Source organism: Staurois parvus, unplaced genomic scaffold (assembly GCF_062004578.1).
Source record: "Staurois parvus isolate SC_StPar_1 unplaced genomic scaffold, SC_StPar_1.0 ptg000714l, whole genome shotgun sequence".
NCBI classification, from domain to species: domain Eukaryota; kingdom Metazoa; phylum Chordata; class Amphibia; order Anura; family Ranidae; genus Staurois; species Staurois parvus.
Genome location: NW_028318510.1, coordinates 5,820,981 through 5,846,140, shown reverse-complemented (window position 1 = coordinate 5,846,140; position 25,160 = coordinate 5,820,981). Strand labels below are relative to the sequence as shown.

Genomic DNA, 25,160 nt, shown 5'->3' with positions numbered 1-25,160 from the left:
GGTAGTAACACAGGAAGTTTACCATGCACAAAGACAATAGACTAACTACTGCCAAAATGTATTTCCTTTTGACTCCAGTAAAGTGATCCAGGGTTAGAACCTTTGTCAAGTTTTTGCAGCTTTCCGTGATTCCATTAGGGAGAGTTTCCCTCACTTCCGGTTTCCTATCACTGAAGCTAGACATGACAGAATCTCTCTCCATCCTGAAGAAGTCACGTGATTAGCGTGATGTAACGCGTAGGTACGTGGGGAGGAACTTCCGGTACGCGGTGATGTCATTTCCGGCATGGGCGCCATCTTGGTGCACCCTTATACCCATGCAGTACACCCATAGCATGAGGTGACAGGCGAATATTGTACTGCATATATGTGAGTGAGCATTTTTATTCAAGTTTAATGTCTTTAATAAAAGGTTATCGCACTATGGAGGATCTTTCTGCTTTATCACTTTGATCCTGTGTGGAGGGTGAGCGGTGTTGCTGATGCCAGTGGCTGGAGGAGGTCTTTAAAGAGAGGAGTAAGTGCCACCATTGATGATACCGAGTAAGGTGATTGACCTGTGACGAGTAATACCTGTGAGGATCGTGGTGTGATCCTAGAAACGAGCTGGCCCATGTGGTCACTGTAAGGAGGTGAGGGGACATTTTGGCCACTTGAGGATTTGCATCTGTGATGTGACCGCGATTACACATTATTACCTGCATAATTTTGATGTTGGAGCATGATTTGATATTTTCAATTTTGGACTATATATATTTTTGTACATAAGCATTATTTTGGTGTGTCTAGGATTTTTATATTACTGTTTATGTGGACCATTTATGTGGTTAAGTGTGTTACACTTATCACTTTTGTTTTAGGATTTTATCCCTATCAAGGGATGCACACACAGTTTTGCACTATTGATTTGTGAATAATAGATCCCTCAAGTGTGGATTAAGGGGGATTGGGAATATATTTATTTTTCACGTTTTAAATGATTGTATGGATGTCACTTTGTCACTTAATTTTACACCCACATATCCATGAAGGATCCTATCACTTTATTCTATATATTTATTGTATACTTATTTTTATATAGTATTTATAGCGCTGCACTATATTGTATTTTTTTCTCTCCAACCAAGCCTTCTATTCTTTCTGCAAGCAGATGCAATAGTATGTTCATGCACAAGTGGCTCAGCTGTCGTCTGCCTTTTGTTCACGGGACTCATTCATACATGTGCTAAACTACTGTACTGCTTCCAGAAAGAAGAATCTTCCCAACACATTGGCCATAAGGATGTCTACATGAAGTAATATAAACAACAATGAATCAGATTCCTCTTGAAGGCTCCTGGGATGTATAATATCAGTTGCCTAGACATGGAATCCAGGAAGGAAACGTAAAAAAAAGTTTAAAAGAAGTATGATATACTTCCCTATCTATTTACTAATGCTAGCAGCATAAGGGTTAAAAATAGTCAATGTTGATTGAGAGAGTGAAATTCCACTTTAATTCAAACAGCAGGCACATTTATATATGAACACGAATTTGCTGAATTGAATAGAGGTACCTTCCTTTTTATGCAGTTATTATCACTCAACAAAACAAGGCCTGGTTACAGCAAAGTTTTACCTCTTGTAATAACTTCTCTAACTTTTGTTGCAGCTCCAAGAAGTATCTTGAGGTGATGAGGCCCTGGTGGGATTTGTCCAGGCAATCTCGAGCCAGCTCCACAATCTGATGGTGGGTGAAGCTGAGCACGCCATCTGCAAGTGGAAGGACGTTGTCAGGATTGTAGTTGGTTATAATATCCTGAAGCCTCTCTTCCATCTGAGCCGTGGCCTGAAGAAAATAAAAAAAACCTTAGAAGTCTCATATGCAATGCTGTCAACCCAAACGATACCGTAAAACAGACTAGCTGCAGATTTGAACAGCAGGTGAGATTCATGTCTACTGAGTCCAGAACAGATAAATTATATCACAATTGCCATCCTGCATTAAAACTGTCCAGAACATGTATATTAAAAAGATGCAAAAAAAATTATTCTATGCTGCCCATATCAACCAAATTACAGATGTCATTATTTTTATCACGTTAGAAAATATTGAAGGAACCCATTTCAACAGAAGCACTTTCAATTCAGATTATTTTAATAACAAAATATGTATTCAAAAGCAATACCTTCTAGAATGAGCATTTGTAAGAATCCGAATCTCAGATTGTGATAATAATACAGTCTTACCCCTCAGGGATGGGGCTGTATGCTTCTATTTACTTGCATTCTCTCCTTGTCAGTGGAACAAATGTGAGATTGATAGGGTTGTAAGGCCCTTGTGGAAGCTGACTGGTCTTTTGCTTGTGCTCAGGCCTGATAACTACTTCCCTGCTGTTAGAGGTCCAGTAACAGTAAAATAACAAAGCATTTACAACTTTTTCACGTTATACTAATACAACATTTTTTTTATTTTTTTTTTTAAGTATTAGTACTGAGATTCAGCAAGACACAGTATGGCCTCACAACCTGACACTTGTAAGAGAATGCCAGTAAATCATCAAGCACTCTGGTAGGTGAGAACACACTATGATGACAATGTAAGTGAGAATATTTAGATTAATACAGATGTCAAATGGTAACTGTGTAGACAAAAAGTATCGCAGTCTGTAGGTGTGTTTCAGAAGACCACTTAGCTTTTTTTTTATGATGTAATAAAGATAGCCTTCGTTATAAATATTCTTTGTAAATGGCACTAAACAAAATACAGAAGACACTACTGTAGTAGATATACTCTCAGGATAACAAAAAAAGTGCATCATTTATATATGAAGATAATTTTTAATCTGTACCCTGCCTGTTGACTAAGGGTCACTGGTGATCATCTGAAGGATACAAAGCGACAGAGCGAAAGCCTAAAACCACTGCTTTAGAATAAACCATTGGGTTAAGTGAGTGCATTACACAGGATTACCTTTGGAAACCGTTCTTTGTACACATGATTCATCATGATGATTTCATGGTCACAGCATGCAGGTGTACGTCCAGGGCTGCCAACAAAGAAAAAAAACAAATCACAGGTCAATACAACTTCTAAGCAGGGATTCTGCATGAACAGAGAATGGAGAATTGTAGGTGTGGCTCACAGTAACCGCTCAGCTAACAGAAATCCTTCATTAGCCTGACATCTGTATGCCACTGTATGATTAGTGGATAGGGGTCATACAATGGTCCTGAATATAAAGTCAAGTAGTAAATTCCTATACATACAGAATTTACCAAGGTCTTCTACAATATTTTTAGACATTTCCAAACACTCAGTGTGCTTTCACGAATAGGATATTGATTAATAAACGCTGGTGTGCAGATACTCGGAGTAACTATTGACATTAGCCTTTATTTATCTTACTACCTTCAACTAAAAATATAAAGGAAACCTCTACTGGGAAAATACACAGGAAGCTATCATTCAACTCTCAAGCCGGCCACAGACAGTTAGAATCGGCCAAGATTCAAACCATCTATGCCCAGGCTGAACATACCCAAGTTGATCAATTAATCAAACTGGATGCAACCATCCTGTTGGGTTGTACATGCAAATATTGCTAGCGGCTAATATAGCTGCTAGCAGTAATTACTGAGTTCTCCCAGCATGGACAGCTCACCCTGCCAGAAGAACACAATGGCTCTGTGGGAGGGATTCCCCCATCAACACTGACTGCGTTGATGGGGGAATTGAGCGAGATAAGATGTAAGACAAACAGTATTTTCCCCCTGCCATAAATTCCAGGATATAAAAAGGTATTAGCAAATGTAATGTGTAATTCCCCATAGATCTATGGACATTTTTCTCCAGCAAGAAAGTTATTTCTATACTGAGGGGAGACATTACTACAAGTGGAGTAGATAAGCTGTCCCAACTGCTTTTGACTTTTAGAAATAAGAATGTTAGAGAGAGGTGTTCAATAATAAAGTTCTCTAACGTGCACCATTGTGGTCTGTTAAATATACCATTCTATTATATATATTTTGTAAGTGCAAAAAATATATATTAATTTTGTCAAATTCATGGCTGTCCTGTGTGCTGTGCTCCCTGCTTGCATTTACTCAAAGAGACTAAATCCGGCCATATATGTAGCCGGTTCAACAGGGACTGGCCGAGATTTGAACCATCTATGGGCAGGCTGATTGTACCCAATTCTGTTGTTGTATGACGTAGCGACAACCAGCCTGTTGGAGTTTACATGTGGCTATAGCTGCTAGCAATAATCACTGTGTTCTCCTCGCTGGGAGAACACAATAGCTTCATGGGAGGGAATCCTCCATCAAGACTGACAGTGTCAAAATCAGTGGGAAATCAAGTGAAAATCACACCATGTATGGCCTGCCTTAATCCTCCCTGTTCTCATCTTGGACTACCAGGCTATCAATAAGAAGGCAGTGGGAGTGGTTAAGTAGTTTAGCAGAAGAAAATGGGCAGGGCTGACACCACTCTGTCTCCATAAATGCTGTTTGTTGCCAGTCAAAAATACAAAATTAGAGCAGATCAACTGGTATTTTTCTGTACTTGAAGGGACTTTAAAGTCCTGCAAGTACATGTGCATTTATTGCAAAGACATAATGCTAACATCGCTGACAGGGCTTCCGTCTTCATCTAGTCTTCCTTCTGGGTTCACAGGCTTCGCCTGTTTAACTGGCCGAGTCAAGGTGATGTCAAGGTCGTGGCACGGCTCTCTCAATAGGGAGTGCAGTATGCATGCGTCGGTGACATCACTGGCTGCTACTATAGTAAATATCTCCTAAACGGTGCTCGTTTAGGAGGTGTTTACTGTACCGATAGGTAAGCCGTGTTTACTGTACCTATAGGTAAGCCTTGTTTATAGGCTTACCTGTAGTTACAACTAAACAAGGTAGGTTTACTACCACTTTAAGGAAAAATAGATTACAGAACAAAAAGAGGGAACACAAGGAGGAAAGACGGGCTTGAAGAGAGATGGAAGAGGAGAGGAAAAAAAAGGATGCAGGCACAGGCAGTGATAACTAAAATGCTTAATTTTCTTCATCCTGGATTAATCTTTTAATCATTTATTTTGCAGCACATTGACTTTCGAGTGGAGAAGACAGCACACCATAGGACCTTCTGATGTGATGTTTGAAAGGATGAAGGCTGCATCTCAGTGGCTGGATCTCACTATCAGAGTCATGATAAAAGATAGCGGGTAAACAAAATACCCAGCATCCACCAAAATCAGAACTGTGACCAAAGGGTAGATTTCGCCTTCAGAAAACCCCCACTGACAGAGGTGATTCTTTTGCAAATATGGACAATAAAGTAGTCAGGATTTTTAAAATTCAAAATAGAAGCCATTAGTTCAGCTTAATGGCTTGGAACACCCATGTTTTTCAATAACAAACCTAATAAGAGTCACATTAGTAACGTACAATGGCTTGCATGTGGTGTATTTCTTCATGAAAATGTAGATTTTTTTCTTCCCAGTCAGCCATAAAAATTATGCAGGCACTTTCTATACACAGGTTGATTATTTTAAGATCACATTTCACGTTTGGTACAAGAGTAAATTTAATTCTGATTGATTATTTTTTTTCTCCGACAGCGGCAGATAACGCACCTGAGACTCCTAGAGCGAGGTCGCAGCGGAGTATTCCGGCATCTGTCATCGCTGGCAATACTCTCTGTACAGAAATGTTTGGACAGAAAATGGAGTTCATCAGGCGTAGGTTGATACGGTAACTGGTGCAGCTTCTCCTGGGAGGAGCAGGAGGACTGTGGAAACACAAGAAAGAATGGTCAATATATTTCACCTATACACTTTTTCCATTCTAAAGAAGTAACTTACTATATTCTTTAGATGGTAATTGTCAGCTGAGGGATGTCTTAAGTTTCAACTGCAGACAAGACTTCCCACTAACAATGTTAGTTTGTACTCTTTAAACCTGGAGCTCACAATTCTCCCATATATTTACTTCACTGACACTGCATATGTTAACAAATCATGGAAAATACCCACTACTCAGAAAACGGGCATACATTGCTACATCCCAATGATAGGAGAAAAGACAGACTGGAGGGAAACCTGTCAATGAAGGTGGAACTTTAAAGGCATTGTACTCATACAGATCATAATAGATAAAACAATAAAATGTATTAGTTCACATAAAAATTAAAAAAAAATTCCATATCCATTGTGTGCAAAACTTTTCTTAAAATCATAGTTTCAAAGATGATGTAGTGGCACATTAGTAAACCCGACGCGTTTCGCAGTTAACATCTGCTTCATCAGGGACCTGTTGGGACTGTTCAAATAATTTGTTCACAATTATTACATGGCAATAAAATCATTCAGGTAGATAACATTACATCTCTAATTTACAGAAGCGTACCACCACATCTATTACCACATTCATCCAAATAGATGTGGTGGTAAGCTTCTGTAAATTAGAAATGTAATGTTATCTACCTGAATGATTTTATTGCCATGTAATAATTGTGAAAAAATTATTTGAACAGTCCTGAAAGGTCCCTGATGAAGCAGATGTGAACTGCGACATGCATTACTAATGGGACACTACATCATCTCTGAAGCTGTAAATGTTTTGTGCACAATGGTTATGGAATTTGCCATTTGTATGTGAACTAAAGAATGTTATTGTTTTCTCTATTATGATCTGTATGAGTACAATGCCTTTAAAGTCCCACCTTCATTGAGAGTTTTCCCTCCAGCCTGTCTTTTCGACTGACACTGCATATGTTATTCTTGTAATATGGCATGCATGAAAATATCTAAAAGTTAGAAGCCCATTCTCAACTTGACATTCTGTCATTTATGTTTTCAAATATCTCACCAGTGTTCCTTTGTTATCTATGCTAACATGTCCAAACATGACATGGAAAGGTTTGATGGTATCCTATAAGCGCACCTTTAACAGCACAAAGCATGCGCTGAATGTCCAAAAGTCAACTCCAAGTTGACCCTGAGATTTTTTGCAGCAACTTTGAAAAGATCCTTATTGAAGTTTAATCTTAGGTAATAAAATTCTTAGCAAGGTAAAGGATGCATGACCTATAGGGACCCCCCACAATGCGATGCACCAAAATCTACTCCTTGGTTCTGTCACTCAGTGGAGATGATCTTGTCTTTTTTTATTCAGATAAAAGAAGAAAATGGCATTCCAAAACTTTTTGCTGAAAGGCTGAATCTATATAGCACGAATATGTTCAAAAGTCAGAAGTGCTTTTAAAGTATAACTAAAGGGAAAACTTTTTTTCTTATAGATTTGGATGAAGTGAAGAAGGATTTGAACACCTGTCAGATTTTCATTGCCATCTGTGCCCCCATTAGGAAGATTCAATTTGTCCTATCCCACTACCATTGAAAGTAAAAAAAGAAACTTAAAATTTTGGGTTGTCCCCAGAAAAGTAATAGAGGGAAAATTTTACAATAGGGACACTGGTGATCTAGAGGGCCCCAAGGATTTCTATTAATTTTCCAGGATATTATTTAACTTCCTGTTTTGGCTATGGGATGGAAAGTGAAGGTAAATCTCCCCCATAGGCTCAGATGGCAAATAACTAAACTGACAGGAGTTAATACCCCTCCCTTACTCTATCCAAAATGAAAACAAAAGTTTTGCCTAAAGTTCTACTTTAAGGCAATTCTTGAATGTGCCATACTGTTGCCAAAAACTGTCCTGGTACAGAACCTCTTCGGTATCAATGTAGCATTTTAATATACAGTAGGAAGGCTTTTTCTCTTTATTTAAGTCAGGCTATCTTGGAACTCTACAATGGGAAGGTTTCAAGTAGGCCTGGGAAAATGCCCTTTCTGCCTCTATATAGAGGGCCCTACATGGAAAAAGAAAGTATGCACATTACTACTCATGCAATGTAAACAACATACTCCAGGAAAATCAGCAGGTCTGAAAAAATGATGTAATAAATGTTCTTCAGCTGTCATTGAAGACTACAAAAATTAGCACCAATCACCATCAAAGATGGTTTGTTGTTTACATGGCTGCATCTGTCTCCAGTGTAAGAGAATCATGTCTACAAAGCACAAATGTCTGTTTCAGATTGTAGAAATCTTTCTTAAATGTCAGGCCAGAAGGTTAGTTGAAGGAGAATATGAAATGGATGATATCAGCAATGTGGTTATTCTTTATTTTTTGTTGACAGGCAAAATGAAATTGGACAATGACAAGTCATTACTGACTGGTTCTCTACAGAATACACAAATATCTCTCCTTACTGAAAAGAGTTTATGATCCAACGTGAAATAAAAGGTCAAAAATCTAGCAAGGAGCCTTCACATATCAAATGTTCATATACCTTTGAGATATATATATATATATATATATATATATATATATATATATATATATATATATACACACACATACATACACACATAGATACACACATACAGTACATTGCACCAATTTACAGACAGCTACTACATGGGATGATTTACCTTGATAAATGATTGCGAGTTATATGCTCTTAGTGGACATCAAGCAAGGAGGGAATTTAAATTACTAGTCTTCATTTTACAAAACATAGCCAGAACTGAAAGGGTGACAGGGTGTCATTCTGTGACATATATACTTTGTTACAGAATGGCCACTAGGCATTACACCTTCTGTAACTGTTGAGATTATATCACCTACCCACATATACAATCATGTCGCAGAATAAACTGACATATTTTCAAGGTTGTTATACAACTATAAAGGCAAGTGAATAAAAAGGTTGACCTGTATGACACACTCTCTCTTTATGAGCTCCTGTGAACTCAAACTAGAACAACATGCTATGTATCTGATCTGACTGGACCATGTACTATGATACTGCAAGACACACTCTTCCAGGCTGGAGGTGGCAAGCCCGTTACTGCCCACTGTTGCGTTTCTCCAGGGTCAGGAACCCTAGTCATATTTTTCCTACAACATCACTATTTGCATCTATTAGATGTAATGCAACTTTATGGTATCTTTCACATGGGCCTCCTGCATTTATTTTAGTTAAACAGATGAGAAATTGATCTAGGAAGTATAAATGAACTTCATACTTTGAAGGTCAAAGTCAGGTTTCTCCTGTGTTGAAATGTACATGAGTATTTAATCTGCCCCTGGATGCAGAGATTTCTAATTTTTCAGAATGTAACTAAACGGAATGCACCTTAACTCAAGTAAAAGCACAATGAAAAACCATACCATTTAAAAATCATTACATGTATTTAAAATATTCTATAAATGTTTATAAGCGCATGCCCATGTGATTGAGGCCTGTGAGTGCCCCTGTATCTCTGAGCCACACTTTAGCTTACCTTAAAGTGTTACTAAACCCTGGACCCTGAATTCACTATACCTGGTCCCCCAGAGCACACAGAACATGGAAATGCAATTATTTTAGTAAATATAAACTGCTAAATACTTTTTCTCATCAGCAGTATATAGCAGTCTTGCGACTTCCATCAGTGTTCAGCCGAACACTAGTTAATCATGTAGGAGGAGTATTCATTCTCCTCCGACTGTCCCATGAGGCTGCATGATCCCTGACCCTCTGTCTGGACAGCGCTGATTGGCCCTGTGCTGATCACATGCACCCTCCAAAACAAACAAAAACCACTCTAGCAATACACATTAAACAGAGCATGTGCAGACTTGCCACTGCTGCTCTGTACTATGGCAGATGCATTGATGACTGTGGAAGAAGGGGAGAATCTGAAGACAGGATCAAATATCCTTTTTACACAATGCGGAGGATTAACCCCTTAGGTTCCACAGTGAGTATAACAAGCATGCTTTACTGCATATACAGACTGATTTTACTGTTGTGGGTTTATTCTTTAGGTAAGAAGTGTAATAAGTGATCAGATGTTACTGATCCAGAGAAAAAAAATAAATACCTTATATACCCCACTTCAGCAGGCTCTCTCTCTCCTGCAATTGCATACTTACCTCCTCACATTCAATGTAGGACTAATAGTCCTACATTGTACATGACGACGCTGAAAGACTGCCCACTGTCAGAAGCATCAGAGGGAAGAGAGAGCGCCAAAATTAAAAATAAAGTAGGTAAAACAGCCATTTCCCTCCAGAGCTAACAAAGATTAAGAGTTGAAGTTTAAACTCTCCTCTATTGGAGTATGTCACGGTGCACCCCCACCCCCCTGTGCCTGCTGTCCCTCTGCCTGTCCTTTCAGCCCTCCCTCCCCTCTTGCAGATTCCTCACATCCTATCACCCCCTACTTCAAAGGCTGTGCGGGATGGGAGGAAGCGGCCCTTGTGGTGCGGGTCGCACCTCTCCCGGCAATGTCGCTGGAGAGTCGCGACCCCCGCCAGGATGTCTCAGCGCATCCCCCCCGGTGGGCGCAGCGCGGGCATGGGGCATGAGACTTCCTGCGCTCTGCGCCCGCCGGAGACAAAGGCCGCGCTCACGAGGAGGCGGAAGCGTGCCCCTTTGCCCCGGCAACGCGACGTTGGGCCGGACGTTGCCAGGTCAACCGGGAAGCATCCTGCTCCAGCTTTAAGAAGGCCGGAGTGGGACCCAGCCCGTGTTTTCGTCGCCCGCTCGGGACAGGGTGCTGTGTGAGGTCTGAGCTGAGGCCAGACCCCACAGCCAAGACCCTCCCGAGTCCATGCAAGCCTGTGGTCCCCTGCTCGAGAAGAGAATGGCTGTGTGGGGTCTGAGCTGAGGCCAGACCCCCACAGCCCAGACCCCGCTGAGGGTCCCTGTCTGCTGATCGCTGTGTCCCTGGGAAGCTGCCCCCTGACCTCTGTGTCCCTAGAAGGGTGAGCACCGTGAGGGTCCCTGTCTGCTGATCATTGTGTCCCTGGGAAGCTGCTCCCTGTCTGCTGATCGCTGTGTCCCTGGGGAGCTGCCTGCTGCTGAGTGTCTGCAAGCCGCCTATCGTGAGTGTCCCTGGAAGCTGCCTGCTGCTGAGTGTCTGCAAGCCGCCTACCGTGAGTGTCCCTGAAAGCCAATGCTGCTGAGTGTCTGCAAGCCGCCTACCGTGAGTGTTCCTACAAGCCGCATGTTGCGGAGTGCCCTGAACTGCCCCTATTGTGTGCCCAGATTACCCTTCCCTGGACTGTCCCTACTGTGTGCCCAGATTACCCTTCCCTGGACTGCCCCTATTGTGTGCCTGGATTATTGCTGCCTGAACTGCCCCTATTGTGTGCCGGGACTAATACTTACTCAGGCTGCCTAATGCGTGTCTGGAGTATCGTAGCTACTTGGACTGCCCCCCTGAGTGCTCGGGCCATCGCTACCCGAATCACCCTAGTGTGGGCCGGATTATAACTGTTTGGACTCCTCCCCCCTCTTCCCCCCTTTTTTTGGGTACCCGGACGCTACCTTCCTACCCTGATTAAGTGCCTTCCATAGTTCAATAAAGCTTTGTGTGTTTATCATCCTCCGTGTGCGTTCTGTCCTGCCTACGCTTCCGTCACAGAGTACATCTTGAAACAGCGAAACAGTAGACCCTTATTTACCCAGTGCTATTTGTAAACAGCACTGGATATCTAGCCATCGGGAAGCCAGTCTGTCCAGTAATTGCTGTGTAATGAGCTGTCAGATGACTCCGTACACAGAGATGCTGTATCGAGCCAATTCAAGGGCTTGGGTACTATGTAATTGGCCATCACTGCAATCACATGGTACTGTTTACAGTACTGATCCCTCCCCATCCGCTTACAACAAGGGGAAGAAGAGAGATCATAGTACTTGTGAATGAGGACAGTATAAATGGCTCGGCAGCTGCAGATTCATTCATTATGTTTCAGTGACACAAGGATCTTTTTTTTTTTATGCCCATCTACAGTGCTGTCTCCTTGTGACATGTATATTTACCCTTTTGCCTCTCTTATCCTGCAGATCTGAGCATTGACCCTTCCATCTTCACTCTGCCACCGTATGTAACCAGAACATTAAACTTTTCACTCCCTCCTTATTCTGGGTATGGCCGCTCTACATTAATGTACCCAGTGCACCGTTCTCAAGATCTGTTTTTAATACCCTAATACCTGCATGTTTCTTCATTGGCACAAAAATGACATCACCTTGGGGAGTCTACTTTCCAAAAAAGGGTACTTTTATATTTTTTAATTTTATAGTAAAAAATAAAATAAAAACCCTAAGAGGTTACTACATGCTACCGAAAGAAAGCACTATCTGCCTCAAAAAATGATATATAACTCAACAGTGTTTCATGACACTAATTGTCAGTCAAACTATCACAATGCTGAAAAATAGCCTAGTAATAAAAGGATATTACAATTTGGTACTCAAGTGGTTAAAGCAGAATTAAAGTGTTCGCTTTTTTTTAATGTAAACCTTCTAAAATTGCAAGTTAAAAAGAGGGCATGCATGCACACTTGCAAAATGTTGTTGTGTGGCTTTTCCAAAAGATCTCCCAGTTCCTCTGTAAGCACAGTGCAGGACCCTGGGTTATCTATGACGTCTTTTTTTGATCTCTGCAAGCTTCTCAGCCCAGAGATCATAAAGTCCCAACAGCCCCAACTTAGTATGTCATTAGGCCCCTATATTTGCATAAGGAACAGGGACCATTACGGCAGAATAATGTAACTCCTCACAATCCTGTCCTGTGTTCTACCTTTTCTTGTGACAGCTGCATTAGAAAAATAAAATAAAAGTACAATTATGCACTTTTATGTAAAACTTGAACTTGGTAAGTGGCCTAGCTACAGTTAGAAAGAACCCTCATTACTTTTCCTTAAGCTGGCTACACATTATACAATTTTTTTGTACAATTTCCTATAGATTTACCAAAACCATATAATATGAGATCAAACCTAAATATTTCAAATTGTATGCAATCAGACAGGTCCTGGTAAAGTAACTCTAAAGGAAATTGTATAATGTGTAGCCAGCTTTAGTCGCAGTATCACGGCATCACAGAGAAAGTCACACAGAGTACAAAGTACAAGGGATGAAGCATGCACTCTGTTCGCTGGTTTAGTCACTGGCAATTCCAGTTATAGCTTTTCTTTGCCTTGTGTGCTTTTCTCTACTGTGTGTATTACTTAAACGTCATCAAGAGACGGGTGCCCTGGATGGGTGTGCCTGGGAAGGTGGCCATGTCTAGCCATTGTCTCTTCCTTCTCTTGTTTAGGAGGACAATGCAATTCTTGGCTACAGACAGAAATGCTGACACTCTGTTCTGCCACAGCCTTGCGAAAGAGCACACCTTAATTATTAAGAACCCAATCGGTATTTATCTATGCCAAATAAAATATGGAATTGATCAAATTATCAAAAAAGAAAAAGCACTGGGCTTTGAGAATATATCTGGCCATTTGTTTTTCCAGATTTACATGCTGATCCTTAAAGAGTATCTAAACCTAAAAACAAAATGTTACATATTGCAGCTTACCTGTACTTATATGTCATGGCTGCATTTGTTTTATGCGTCTTTATTTTTTACCTGTCTTAGGGTGGTTCCTCTATCTATAGAGAGACACATTTGGACAGCAGCACTGTCGGGAAAGGATAGTGTTAGATGGAATAGTAGATTTTGATAGACTTTACATAAGTGACTAACAATTAAAGCTGAACTCCAGTTAAAACTTTTTAAAGTGGTAGTAAACTCCGCTTTGTGATTTTTATAATAAAGCTTACCTGTAGGTAAAATGAATATCTCCTAAACGTGCACAGTTTAGGAGATATTTGCTTGTTTGGCATTCGGCATACTCATGCCGTTCCTTCAAAGCTCTGTGCCGCAGCTGTGACTTCAGTGCACATGTGCGAGAGTGACATAATCACGGCTCAGCCGGAGTCCCCAAACCTGGAAGGAAGACCGAGTGAAGATAGAATCCCTATCAGTGGTGACAGCGTGTCGCTGGAGAGCTTAGTTTCAAGGTATGCCTTTCATATGAAATGGATACTAGCACATTATAATACCGTGCGAGCAGACCAGACTTTTTTTTTTTAAATTAACTTTGCTACCACTTTAAGCAGCTACAGAAATGTTTTTTTTTTGCTTATGGAATAAAATTTTTCCATAAATGAATGAAATCTGACCATTATAAGCACCACGTTCAGTGTTAAATGGATTGCCACAACCCACTAACTGCCACTTTTGCTGGACAGCTTGGTATTTTAAAGGAAGTTGAAAAATAGTCAGATCAACAGGTAAAAAAAAAAAGTAAATTACGGGGGGGCTCAGAAAATAAGGCTTTGTTCATACTATTGACAGACAGTGTGTTTGTCAGATTAAAAAAAAAAAAAAAAAGATCCAAAATGGAATTGACATAATACTGTGAACATCTTCCCAAGTAAGCTACTTCCACAGCAGTATGTTCCTTGCATTTCTGCAAGTGCCGCTGTGGATTATTTTATATGGTTGGATAAGATGGGAGTCTCAGATACATGGATTTCACCCCACTTCATTATCTTTGAAGCTTAGTACACCGGTGATTGAACCAGATCACATTGTGTTTGGGTCATGTTTATCAGAAACCTTCCTCTGATTGGTGGCAGGGTTCATTGCAGGAGAGCAGACTACCTCTGATTGCTTATATATTACTGGCAGACTCGTTGCCTCTACATCAAATATTTTATGACTATATAGGACAGTGCGTGTTGACAGTTTCTGATTAGCTACACTATTTGATTGTCAGAAACAAATCTCCTTTTCACGTTATCAGGACATCTCAAGGATCTGATGTCCTTGGGATTGAAGAGGGCAGGAGAATGGTAAAAGATGAGGAGAGACAGCAGAAGGCATCTTATGTAACCTTAGTATATGGGAAGTCAAACAAGATGAATTGAGGAATACAACACCGTCAGCAAGAAACTCGCATCCACGTTTATTGGAATAGACCGTGATAACATAGAAAGGGCTTATAAAGTCAGATTCCTGGAATGTGAATTTAGGCCTCAGGTACACACTAGCAATGCTTAGATGCTACAAGGGATAGTATATGAAGATCAGCTAAACCTGCTGCCACAAATACGGAGATTTGTAGGCTAAAACATCTTTCCAATTAAGACCCATAGGAAGAAGAAGAGCAGACTTCTAAGTAAATTCTATTTTCTTGTGGCAGTACTGCAAGTGAATACCTTAATTATTGGTTTAAGGATACACCCTCAGTCAAATATATTTTGCATTAAGGTCCCTTTCACACAGGCAGGCTGATTAGGTCCACCTGTCAGTTTTTTAGGCAGACCCGATCGGACCCTCCATTTTCCTCTATGGAGCGGTGGGTTTAAACAGACACGTGTCCATTTATATCCGATTGCCCCATAGAGAACAGTGGGCTGTATCTGTCTCTGCTCTGCACAAGTAAAGCGATCAAAACGGTCATCCGCCTGCTGAGTGGTGATCAGCAGACAGATCCACCAATGAGCAGGTGGATGCAATGGAAGGGATTCCACCAGTGTGAAAGGGGCCTTAAAGTAGATGTAAACCCTAACTGATCGACACTTAGTTTACTAAAGCACAGTGTAAAAAAAAAAAAAAAAGTAATTTTTAAAAAACATTACGGTTTTAACCTACATTACATATCAGCACTGCTGACCTCCCGAAGCCTCTTCCTGTCTACATGCTTGCATCATACATTATTCAGGGCAGGTTTCCTGCTACAGTGGGCCAACCCTATGCAATGTGTTTGCTACTAGTTGTCTCCACTGGAGAGCCTGTGACAGGGTGACAACACAGAAAAACCAATTGGGAGACAGGAACAGCACATTGTCTACCCTGTTACAGGAAATGTCTGCACAATGACATTCATGGCAGAATCCCGAAGTACAAGAATAATGAAAGCTGCAGATTTACTGAAAATGACTTTTCAAATTATATTAGCCTGTTAAAGTTTATGTGAGATTTTGCTGATTGGGTATACATCGATTAGTCATAACATTATGCCCACCCACCTAATATTGAGCAGGTCCCTCCTTTGGTTGCCAGAACAGCCCATGCCCATCAAGGCATGGACTTCAATGTAACATCCACATGAATGGCAAAACATTGCCCAAAGCATAACACTGCCTCTATCGGCTTGCCTTTAGCCCATACTGCATCCTGGTGCCATCTCTTCCCCAAGTAAGCGACACATGCACACCCTGCTATCCATATAATGTAAAAGAAAACGTGATTAATCAGACCAGGCCACCTTCTTCTATTGTTCTGTGGTCCAGTTCTGATGCTGCATTTCATTGATGGTATCATGAATTCACAGATGTACTGCTCTATAGTGCAAGAGAAAATGCTACCATTACTCTGTGCCCTTGGTCTTCATGCACCTTTCCAACACAACAATGATCCAAAACACACATCGTTATGCCACTGTTGCATTTCTGAAGAAGAACAGGGTGAAAGGGATTCACTGGCCAAGTATGTCTTCTGATCTGAACCCAACTGAACCCCTATGGGGAATTTTGAAGAGACAAGTTGAGCATCACTCTCCATCCAGCATCCAATCTCTAAAAGAGGTCTATCTTGAAGAATGGAAAAAGATAGATGTTGCAATATGTCACCAACTTGTTAATTCCATGCCTAGAAGACTTGGTGCCGTCCTTACAAATCATTGGAAGTCATACAAAATACTAGATGTAGTAGGTTTTGTTGTGGGGTGTATTCATTTTTGCATCAACTAATTTGATTAAAATTGAAGATTTTGTAACCTAAGTTATATTATTAACCTTACTTTCATGTAATGAGCTAAACAAATGTTCTATAAAACTCAGTTTTTTAAAAATTTTGGAAATTGTTCTTGTGTTCATTGAGATATTAATTAAAATCTTACTTTTCAAAAGGGGGTACTCATTTATGTTGAGCACTGTATGCCTTCCTATGCAACTTAATATTTGTATTTAAATTATCTTTTCATGTATCTGCATTTTTAAGCTTTGCCTGCAACACTTTATATAGTATCATGAAAGACGATAGCATATTGCCAGCATGGTCCACTCTAGCTAACAGTGCATGATTATGAGATTACAGAGATTTAAAAAAAAAAAAAAGTGTATTAAAAAGCAATTCCACCCAACAAGTAAAAATCAGTGAGCTGCTAAGTCAATTCAAATCACCTTTAGAAGGGAAATTACACTATATTCTCAGCATGTTCAAATTCATTATTATTGTATTATTTACATAAAAGTAAATTATATTTTTGGGTTTTATGCTTTTTACGTTGTTCAATATTTTGATGATCTTATTTAAAGTATAATTTTGTGGATTCTCTGTCTTTAGTTGAACAGGGAATTTAAAGTATGCGTTGGTTTGATCTGAATTGGTAGACTTGCACTGATAAAGAAAAAACAGCAAAGCACAGCCCTTGTGTAGTTCTACTAAGCAGACTTTTATATATACAATGTAAAAAAGGTCTCTTATATGAACACAGACATGACAACTATACAGACAACATTTCTAAAACATTAACACTCACTAATAAGAGTTTTTGCATTAAGGCATTTGCAGGTGCAACGTATAAAAAGACAGTCTTAGATTTAGTCTAATCTTCTCACCCTGTGCAACTCTGAAGCCTCTGCTCCCATGATTCTGTGTTAAACAACTGCCCTCATGTGTATTTATGTGGCTCCAATCCCAAGGCATTGGAAGACAATGCCACAACAGTAAAATCAGTCTGTATATGCAGTAAAGCATGCTTCTTATACTCACTGTGGAACCTAAGGGGTTAATCCTCCACACGGTGTAAAAAGGGGTTTGATCCAGTCTTCTATGATCCTCCCCTTTTTCCAGTGTCTCCTAAATATCTGATATTCTCATAGAACAGAGCCTTGGGGCACATGCTCAGTTTGGTTTGTATTGATAGAGAAGTTTTTTTCTTTTCTTAGGAGAGTGCATGTGATCATCACAGGACCAAGAAAATGTCCAGACAGAAGTCAGGGGTATTGCATCTTCCTATAGGAGAATGAAAACTCCTCCTACAAGCTGTAACCAGTGCTCTGCTGGACACTGATAGAAGTCACAAAACTGATCTAACTGCAGATGAGAAAAGGTATTGAGTTTAGTGTTACTAAACCCTGGACCCTGCATTCACTATATCTGGTCTCCCACAGTACACACAACATGGAAATACAATTATTTTAGTAAATAAAAAACTGCTAAATACCTTTTTTCATCAGCAGTTAGAGCAGTCTTGTGACTTCAGCAGAGCACTGGTTAAAGCTTGTAGTTTTCTTTCTGCTCTAGGAGGATGTGAAACCCCTGACCCTCAGTGTGGACAGTGCCGATTAGCCCTGTGCTGATCACATGCACTCTCCCAAGAAAAAAAAAAACCTCTCTAGCAACTCACACCAAACTGAGCATGTGCATGTGACTATGGATTCAGTCTGTATCAGTTGGTCATTTCAAAAAGGGGGGGCAGAGAAGAAAGGATCAAACATAATTTTTACACAATGCAGGGGATTAACCCCTTAGGTTCCACAGTGAGTATAACAAGCATAAATTACTGCATATACAGACTGATTTTACTGTTGTGGGTTTAGTAACAATTTAAGTGGAAGGGCGGCCAAATGCTTGACATGAATAAAGCAGAAACAAGATCCACAAATCTTATCCACTTTTCTTAAACCATTTTTTTTAACATTTTTTTGGCATGTACCTTAAAAGTTTTTATATAATGGAGAGATTGACTAAAACTGGAGCACTCCCAAACTGGTGCAGCTGTGCATGGGAGCCAATTTGCTTCCTACTTCAGCTTGCTCAATTAAACTTTGGTAATAAAACATGAAAGCTGGTTGGTTTCTATGCAAAGCTGCACCACATTTTGCAGGTAGTCTTAAAAGCATCATCTGTGAGGAAATGTATGTTTCCCCGTTAAACAAGTAGCTATGGATTTAGAGGAAGCATGACTATAGAAAAAATGGCACACAGCCAAACCAACACAATGCTGCAAGGAACTGAAACAACAATGAGATGATGTGATAACAGTGTACAAAAGCTAGATAAGAGGATATGACATGTTCTGCTGTCACTGACTACTCATGGTATGCTCTGTGTTATACCTATAAATTATAAGGTAAAGCCGATGCTTGACAAGTCTAACGCTGCTCAAAACCACTAAAAATAATGATGATTCATGTAACATAAAATGGGAGAGGTGGTAAAAGAATACTTTGATGAGAATCATGCCCCTAAACCATTTAGAAACAGATACAAGTCTGTCAAACCAGACAATCTACTAATGTCATACAGTAAGAAATTGTGTAAAAGGATCAGTTGATCCAGACATCAGCAACTCAGAACTCTAACAAGAATCTGTCTGTTGACAATGTGCCTCTTTATATCCAGTAAGCTCAACACAGGCAATTCAACATTTGAAGGTTGGTATCTGTCAAATGGAATTTGATCGATCACGAGCATAATTTTCAGTATGCAATTCTAGTCAGATTTGTTCTTGATCACTTTGGTTGACCAGCCATAGAAATCTTCATGTTCATACACCTTAAAATGTATTTTTGTCTTGAAGTAAACCTTCCAAGGTTTCCTAATCATTCAGCATAGCATAAACTGTCCACCATCTTGAACCCTGATTTGATTCGACTCTTGTAGATAGGAAGCCAAAATTGTCGAGGGTATTATGACAGATAGATTCTGAAGGTCTGCTGCACCATGGCCAATGCTAACATCTATGATTCTCCAGAAAAAAAAAAATAATAGCTGTACAAAAAATAACAAAATCAATAATTCATAAGAAAAGTCCCTTAACTTGCTGACATCTTTATAGGAAAGGAATATAGGATATTTTATGCCACACAAAAAGCCGCTTGAGAGAAGCCAGCGAACCAGAAGCAACATCGATAAACTATGACCTGTCTACAAAGATCTAGGTCAAACACACCAAAGAATAATTTAAGAGATGTATGTAGAGCAGGAAATGTAAAGTGGTATTCCCACTGTGAGCAAAGGACGTGAGTAAAGGATGCAGAGTGACACATGCTGTCACTTTCAGTAAGATGATCTGGAGAGTCACAATAGTAACCAGCCTGCACAAGCAGAGAGAAAGCAGCCTGATTTCACAAGGACACGCCATGCATCAACGTGATGAGACTCTCACTGGCCACAGGGGAAAGTAAAGAAGTATGTAATTCTATCAGAACTCAAACTTTATTGTGCAGATAAAAAAATATTCATCTTCAGCAGCTTAATGAAGAACTGTGGCCAGGACTAAACAATCCATAGCAAACAGTGGTACCTGTCTATATGGTTGAGTGCAGCTTGACAGCTGATAAATTGCACAATAAAATTTGCACATTGTGCAACAGAAATCACAAGACAAATGCTTCATTTTGGTAGTCAGACGCTGTCTGAATTATTTTCCAGATGATACTAGTTCAAAAATGTTTTGGGCGGGTCGCCGTATGGTGAACTCACTCACCAGCTTCTTGTATCTCTATACTGATGACACCAACTCTGACACAATTTCATATCTAGAACTATTACAGATGTTTTCAGCAACTGGGGCATATGATGAGAGTTGAGAAAATTTGGTGATGGCTGGTTGATTGTTGGTAGAAAATTATTTGTGAAAGCTTGAAGCGGTCATCAGCTATTGGTTTCATGCTCAACTATAGGCCGAAAAATACATTCCAGCATGCTCAGCTGATACTGTACATATGTAGCCGTAATTACAAATCTGCAACAAGAGCAAAATATTACACAGTCTGACAACAGACCCACCCAAATGCCCCAAGATTCCTAGCGGAAGCAAAATTCCGTCATTGACAAATGCTATGTGGTGAGAAAAGCACTCTCAGGGGGAGTTAATAAAGCAGTTATGACACTTTTCTGGCGGTAAGGCCAGTTTGGTTGTGGTTTTTGATGCATGCAACAAATTCAGGTAAGTGTGATACCTTTACATCGTGTTGCTATGGCTGCCACAAACTAAAAAGGAATTCCTCCATGATGTTAATAAGTAGGAAGGTGCTTATTTATTAATAGATGGGAGATGGATTTCCAAAGGATTCCCTGGTCTGTACATAATTTATTGAAGTGTGCATTATACTTGCTGGCGTATGCCTGATTTGCAAGTCAATAATAACACGGATTTGCCCTACTCACTGAATACAGTAAGGACACCCTTTGTTTCTATTAAATATTTCTGGAAGATTATTTTTTTTCTTCCAAGCAGTTCATCCAAAAACATAAGACGTGAATAAACAGCTTTATGCTTTTTTTTTATTGTTTACATACTCCTTTAAAGGATACCTGTCCCCTACGTAACCTGGATCTGCTGGCACTGGTTTCTGGCATTACTAATTAGCAGCTGCAGGGTGGCACTCCCCTGCCAGAGTATTTCTACATTTCTCCCGTCATTTCACAAGCATCCTTGTCTTGACAGATGATACACTTCTGACACGGCTGACCTTCGGATGAAATCTTCCGTCGCCTCTGGGTAAACACTTTCCACACCTGAATCAGCACGCCTTGCTAATACTCCTCAATCCATTAATAACTACAAGTTCTGTTTGACACTAATGCTGGGTTTCTGTAAAAGTAAAAACAATTCCCAGAAGTTTTACAGCATTAATAGATACAAACTGCCTTTTCCTGGTACACTTTGGCTTTTTATGTGTAAAAGTGGCATCATGTATCTGGAAATAACCAGATGCAGCTCAATATGCTAAATTTTACCAATCCTTGCCTTCAGGAACAAAGTATGAACACTTGATTAGAACCTACATTGTAGGTTTATATTGTGATTTCTCCAGGACTAGAGTATTTGTACTGTGTGGTCTTCTAAAGAAAGGCATCCAAGTTGAAATGTTCTGAGCTGGAAGGGCAATGTGCAGTTTGCAGAAAACCCATTCCCTTCCTAACCCCTTAATAATGTTTTTTCATTTCACAAAAACCTATGAAAAACTCCAATGAAGGCAGAAATGCATCAGTTGACATTCTGGACGTAAAGATGCTTTTCCAAGAAATTAGTTATTATAGATGATGCTGAAAGGCCGAGAATCATATGTATGTACATGACTTCAAGCCTTGGAAGATAGATTGCTTCCATCCACTACATGTAGGATGGGAGGAAGCTGTGACTTTTCATTTATTTGCTCTATGGGGTTAAAATTGCTGCATACTTCATGTAGCTTATTCACACAAAACACATTCATATACTTCACATACAGGGCACACTCTAAGGTGTGAAACTGGCGGCCCTCCAGCTGTGTCCAAACTACAAGTCCCATCATGCCTCTGCCTTTGGGAGTCATGCTTGTAACTGTCAATCTTGGAATGCCTCATGGGACTTGTAGTTTGGCAACAGCTGGAGGGTCGTCAGTTTGACACCCATGCTCTAATGCCTCTTGCACAATGCACCTTAAAAAAGCTCAGTACAGCTTTTTTTTTTAATGTTCTAAAATGGAGCCTATTGTTTACAATGTGCCTGTACACACAGGTGCATAAACAAGTGATGTGTATTCTTAAGTAAAAAAACCAACAAAACAATAGAAAAATCTGCTTTCCTAATCAGTATTTTGTTCCAGTACATGGGAATATGCACATATGAGCACAAATATTTTGAATTTTCATAGATTTTGACATAAGGAATGTATTGTACACACGAATGAGTGTGACACAAATGCCTGAAATGATGGCCAGAAATGTTCATGCTCAAACATTAGTACTGTGATTGGATAACTAGAACTTAAAAAGTAACCCAAAAACAAAAAAAATATATGCTGTATATTGCAGCTTTCCAGCTCTGGAGGTGCCTGCATTCATTTTTTTCACCTTGATTTGAGCCGGTAAGTATGTGAATAAAACACTTCCAGTCTCTTCATGGTTACCCTCACCTCTACAATGTATCTATAGAGGGACACATGGTTGTCCCATAGGCTGGCCTTTGTTTATCTCTATTACCACATACAGGGGTTAGACAAAATATGAAAACACCACTTGATGTGCACCTGTGAAAGTGACATTTCACATTGAAAGCGGAAGTGATGTAACATTTTTTTTTGCTTCTGCTGTGTGATGAGACACCTAGCTAACAGGTGGGAAGCCTCACTTTTGTCAAACACTGCATGCTCTGCTAGTAATACATGTCAGAATCACAGATGTACAGAGTCATGTCAGAGCTTACCTAGTCCCGTGAAGACAGACAGAGCTCTGCGGTCACTTTTGCAGCAGTTGTTTCCTTATTCCGGGTCACAATCCTGCGCAATGTCCTGCTGACCATGTCGTGCTTATGCTCATCAGATAACGTTTTCCCGGAAACTGTATATGCCGTCATAACCTTTCATACTGTACCTCGTGACACGGCAAATATATTGCCAACTTCAGCCACAGAGGTACCAGCTAAGCGGCACCAACGATTTGCACTCTTTGAAGCTCAGTAAGCTCTGACATGACTCCGTATTACTAGTAGTGAATGACAAAAGTGAGACGTCCCACCTGTTAGCTAGGTGTCTCATCACACAGCGGAAGCCAAAGAATGTTACATCACTTCAACTTTCAATGCGAAACATATAGTCACTCTCACTCTTGCAAACCAAGTGGTGTTTCCATATTTTTGTCTAACCCCTGTACATGATGGTTTGATTGGACTAGTAGTTTACGCAAGAAAGATGAGGATGTTTGTGCTTCCCTTTTAGTTGACAAGAAGTAAAAAAGACACTTCCTATCTGCCAAGATCAACAGGTATTTTTGGCTCTTGAGGAAAGTGTACGTAGCCTAAAAATGAATGCAGCCACCACATCTAGGGACTGGTAAGTTGCAATATATAAAATATCTGTTTTTAGATACATTTTAATTCTAAACATCGCAAGGATGTTAGCAAGACTTATACACGTTATGGATATGTACAAACTCCTGCATTATGCTCATCTTCTGCTTCCTCTGTGCTCAAAGGAAGGATCTGCCTGCTGCAGTCACATGATTATCCCCAGTGCTAGGATACAAAAAACTACTGGGAAAAGCAATAAAAGAAACTTCTGTCACTGAAATGGAAGGGTAGTTTTTAATAATTGATTACAAGGAAATCAAGTGTAAAGCATTTCTTCTGTCTAAATGGTCTCAGTTTGTCCTACTTGCTTTTTAAGACTATTAAAAAAATTTTTTTTAATAAAAAAAGCCTATAGTGATCATCGTTTTCAGATTTTATATCAGAAAACGAACAAGCTCAGTACATTTGTGTGACCCCAATTTTTTTTTTATTCAGAATCAACCGTGTGCAACCAGTATGGTTAAAGTACTGGAGGATCTATGTATTTTGTAAAGGGCTAAGCGTGAGACATATGCTACTATAATTTCTGTTGAGTCTTTTTATTATTTTATTTAATTTCAGGTACTTATATAGCGCCATCAATTTACGCAGCGCTTTACATATATTGTGCATTCACATCAGTCCCTAACCCTCAAGGGGTGTATAATCTAAGGTCCCTAACTTACATTCATACATACACATACTAGGGCCAGTTTACACAGGATCCAATTAACCTGCTAGCATGTCTTTGGAGTGTGGGAGGAAACCGGAGTAGCCGGAGGAAACCCACGCAGACACAGTGAGAACATGCAAAATCCAGGCAGGTGGTGCCGTGGTTGGGATTCGAACCACGGCCCTAGTACTGCCACGCAGAAGTGCTAACCACTTAGCCACTGTGCTGCCCTTTTTACCTACTTGCCAAGGCAGTGGGATGAAGGGGCAAACTAATAATTTACATATGGCATGGTATTAATTAGGACAATGAGCTGCTGCTAGCAGTCATTCATAACTAATCAGGAGGTTGTGTTGGGATTGCCCTCAAGATCTCAGATCAGGAATTAGCTCAGGCGTGTTTAAATACTAGTCTGAACCCACCTGAGATATCTCCTGCCGGGAAGCTGTCACTGCGGACTGATAATCATGAGCGGCTAAGACATTCCCCATCCCACAGCCATATGTATACTTGCTCCTTTTATACACGTGGCTGTAGGGAGGGGATTGCCTCGGCTGCTTATGATCGTTGGTCTGCAGTGATGGCTTCATGACAGGATAGCTCAGCTGGGTTTGAACTAGTATCCAAACAAACCCTAAGCTCAATCCTATTTTAGGAATACATCGAGCATTCAGGTATGGTCATATTCTGGCTGATCTACCTAGTGTGAAAACTTCCCCTCCCTTCTTGTCTGGTAACAGGAGGTCAGTAGGGGAGGAAGTGATAGAAATTAACTCTAATGGCGACAGAGCAAGCA

At 40.1% G+C, this 25,160-nt stretch overlaps 1 protein-coding gene across 7 annotated transcripts in view; it reads right to left on the bottom strand.

Annotated features, from left to right (window-relative positions):
* Positions 1–25,160, bottom strand: part of MAST4 (microtubule associated serine/threonine kinase family member 4) — a 749,251-nt gene that overhangs the window by 111,161 nt on the left and 612,930 nt on the right. For all 7 annotated transcript variants that reach the window (XM_089653476.1, XM_089653475.1, XM_089653479.1 and 4 more), the window contains 3 exons: positions 5,610–5,764; positions 2,954–3,029; positions 1,619–1,828 (listed from right to left, as the gene is read on the bottom strand). In XM_089653476.1, coding sequence (XP_089509602.1) covers positions 1,619–1,828; positions 2,954–3,029; positions 5,610–5,764 — 441 coding nt within the window. The remainder of the gene's footprint in view (positions 1–1,618; positions 1,829–2,953; positions 3,030–5,609; positions 5,765–25,160) is intronic.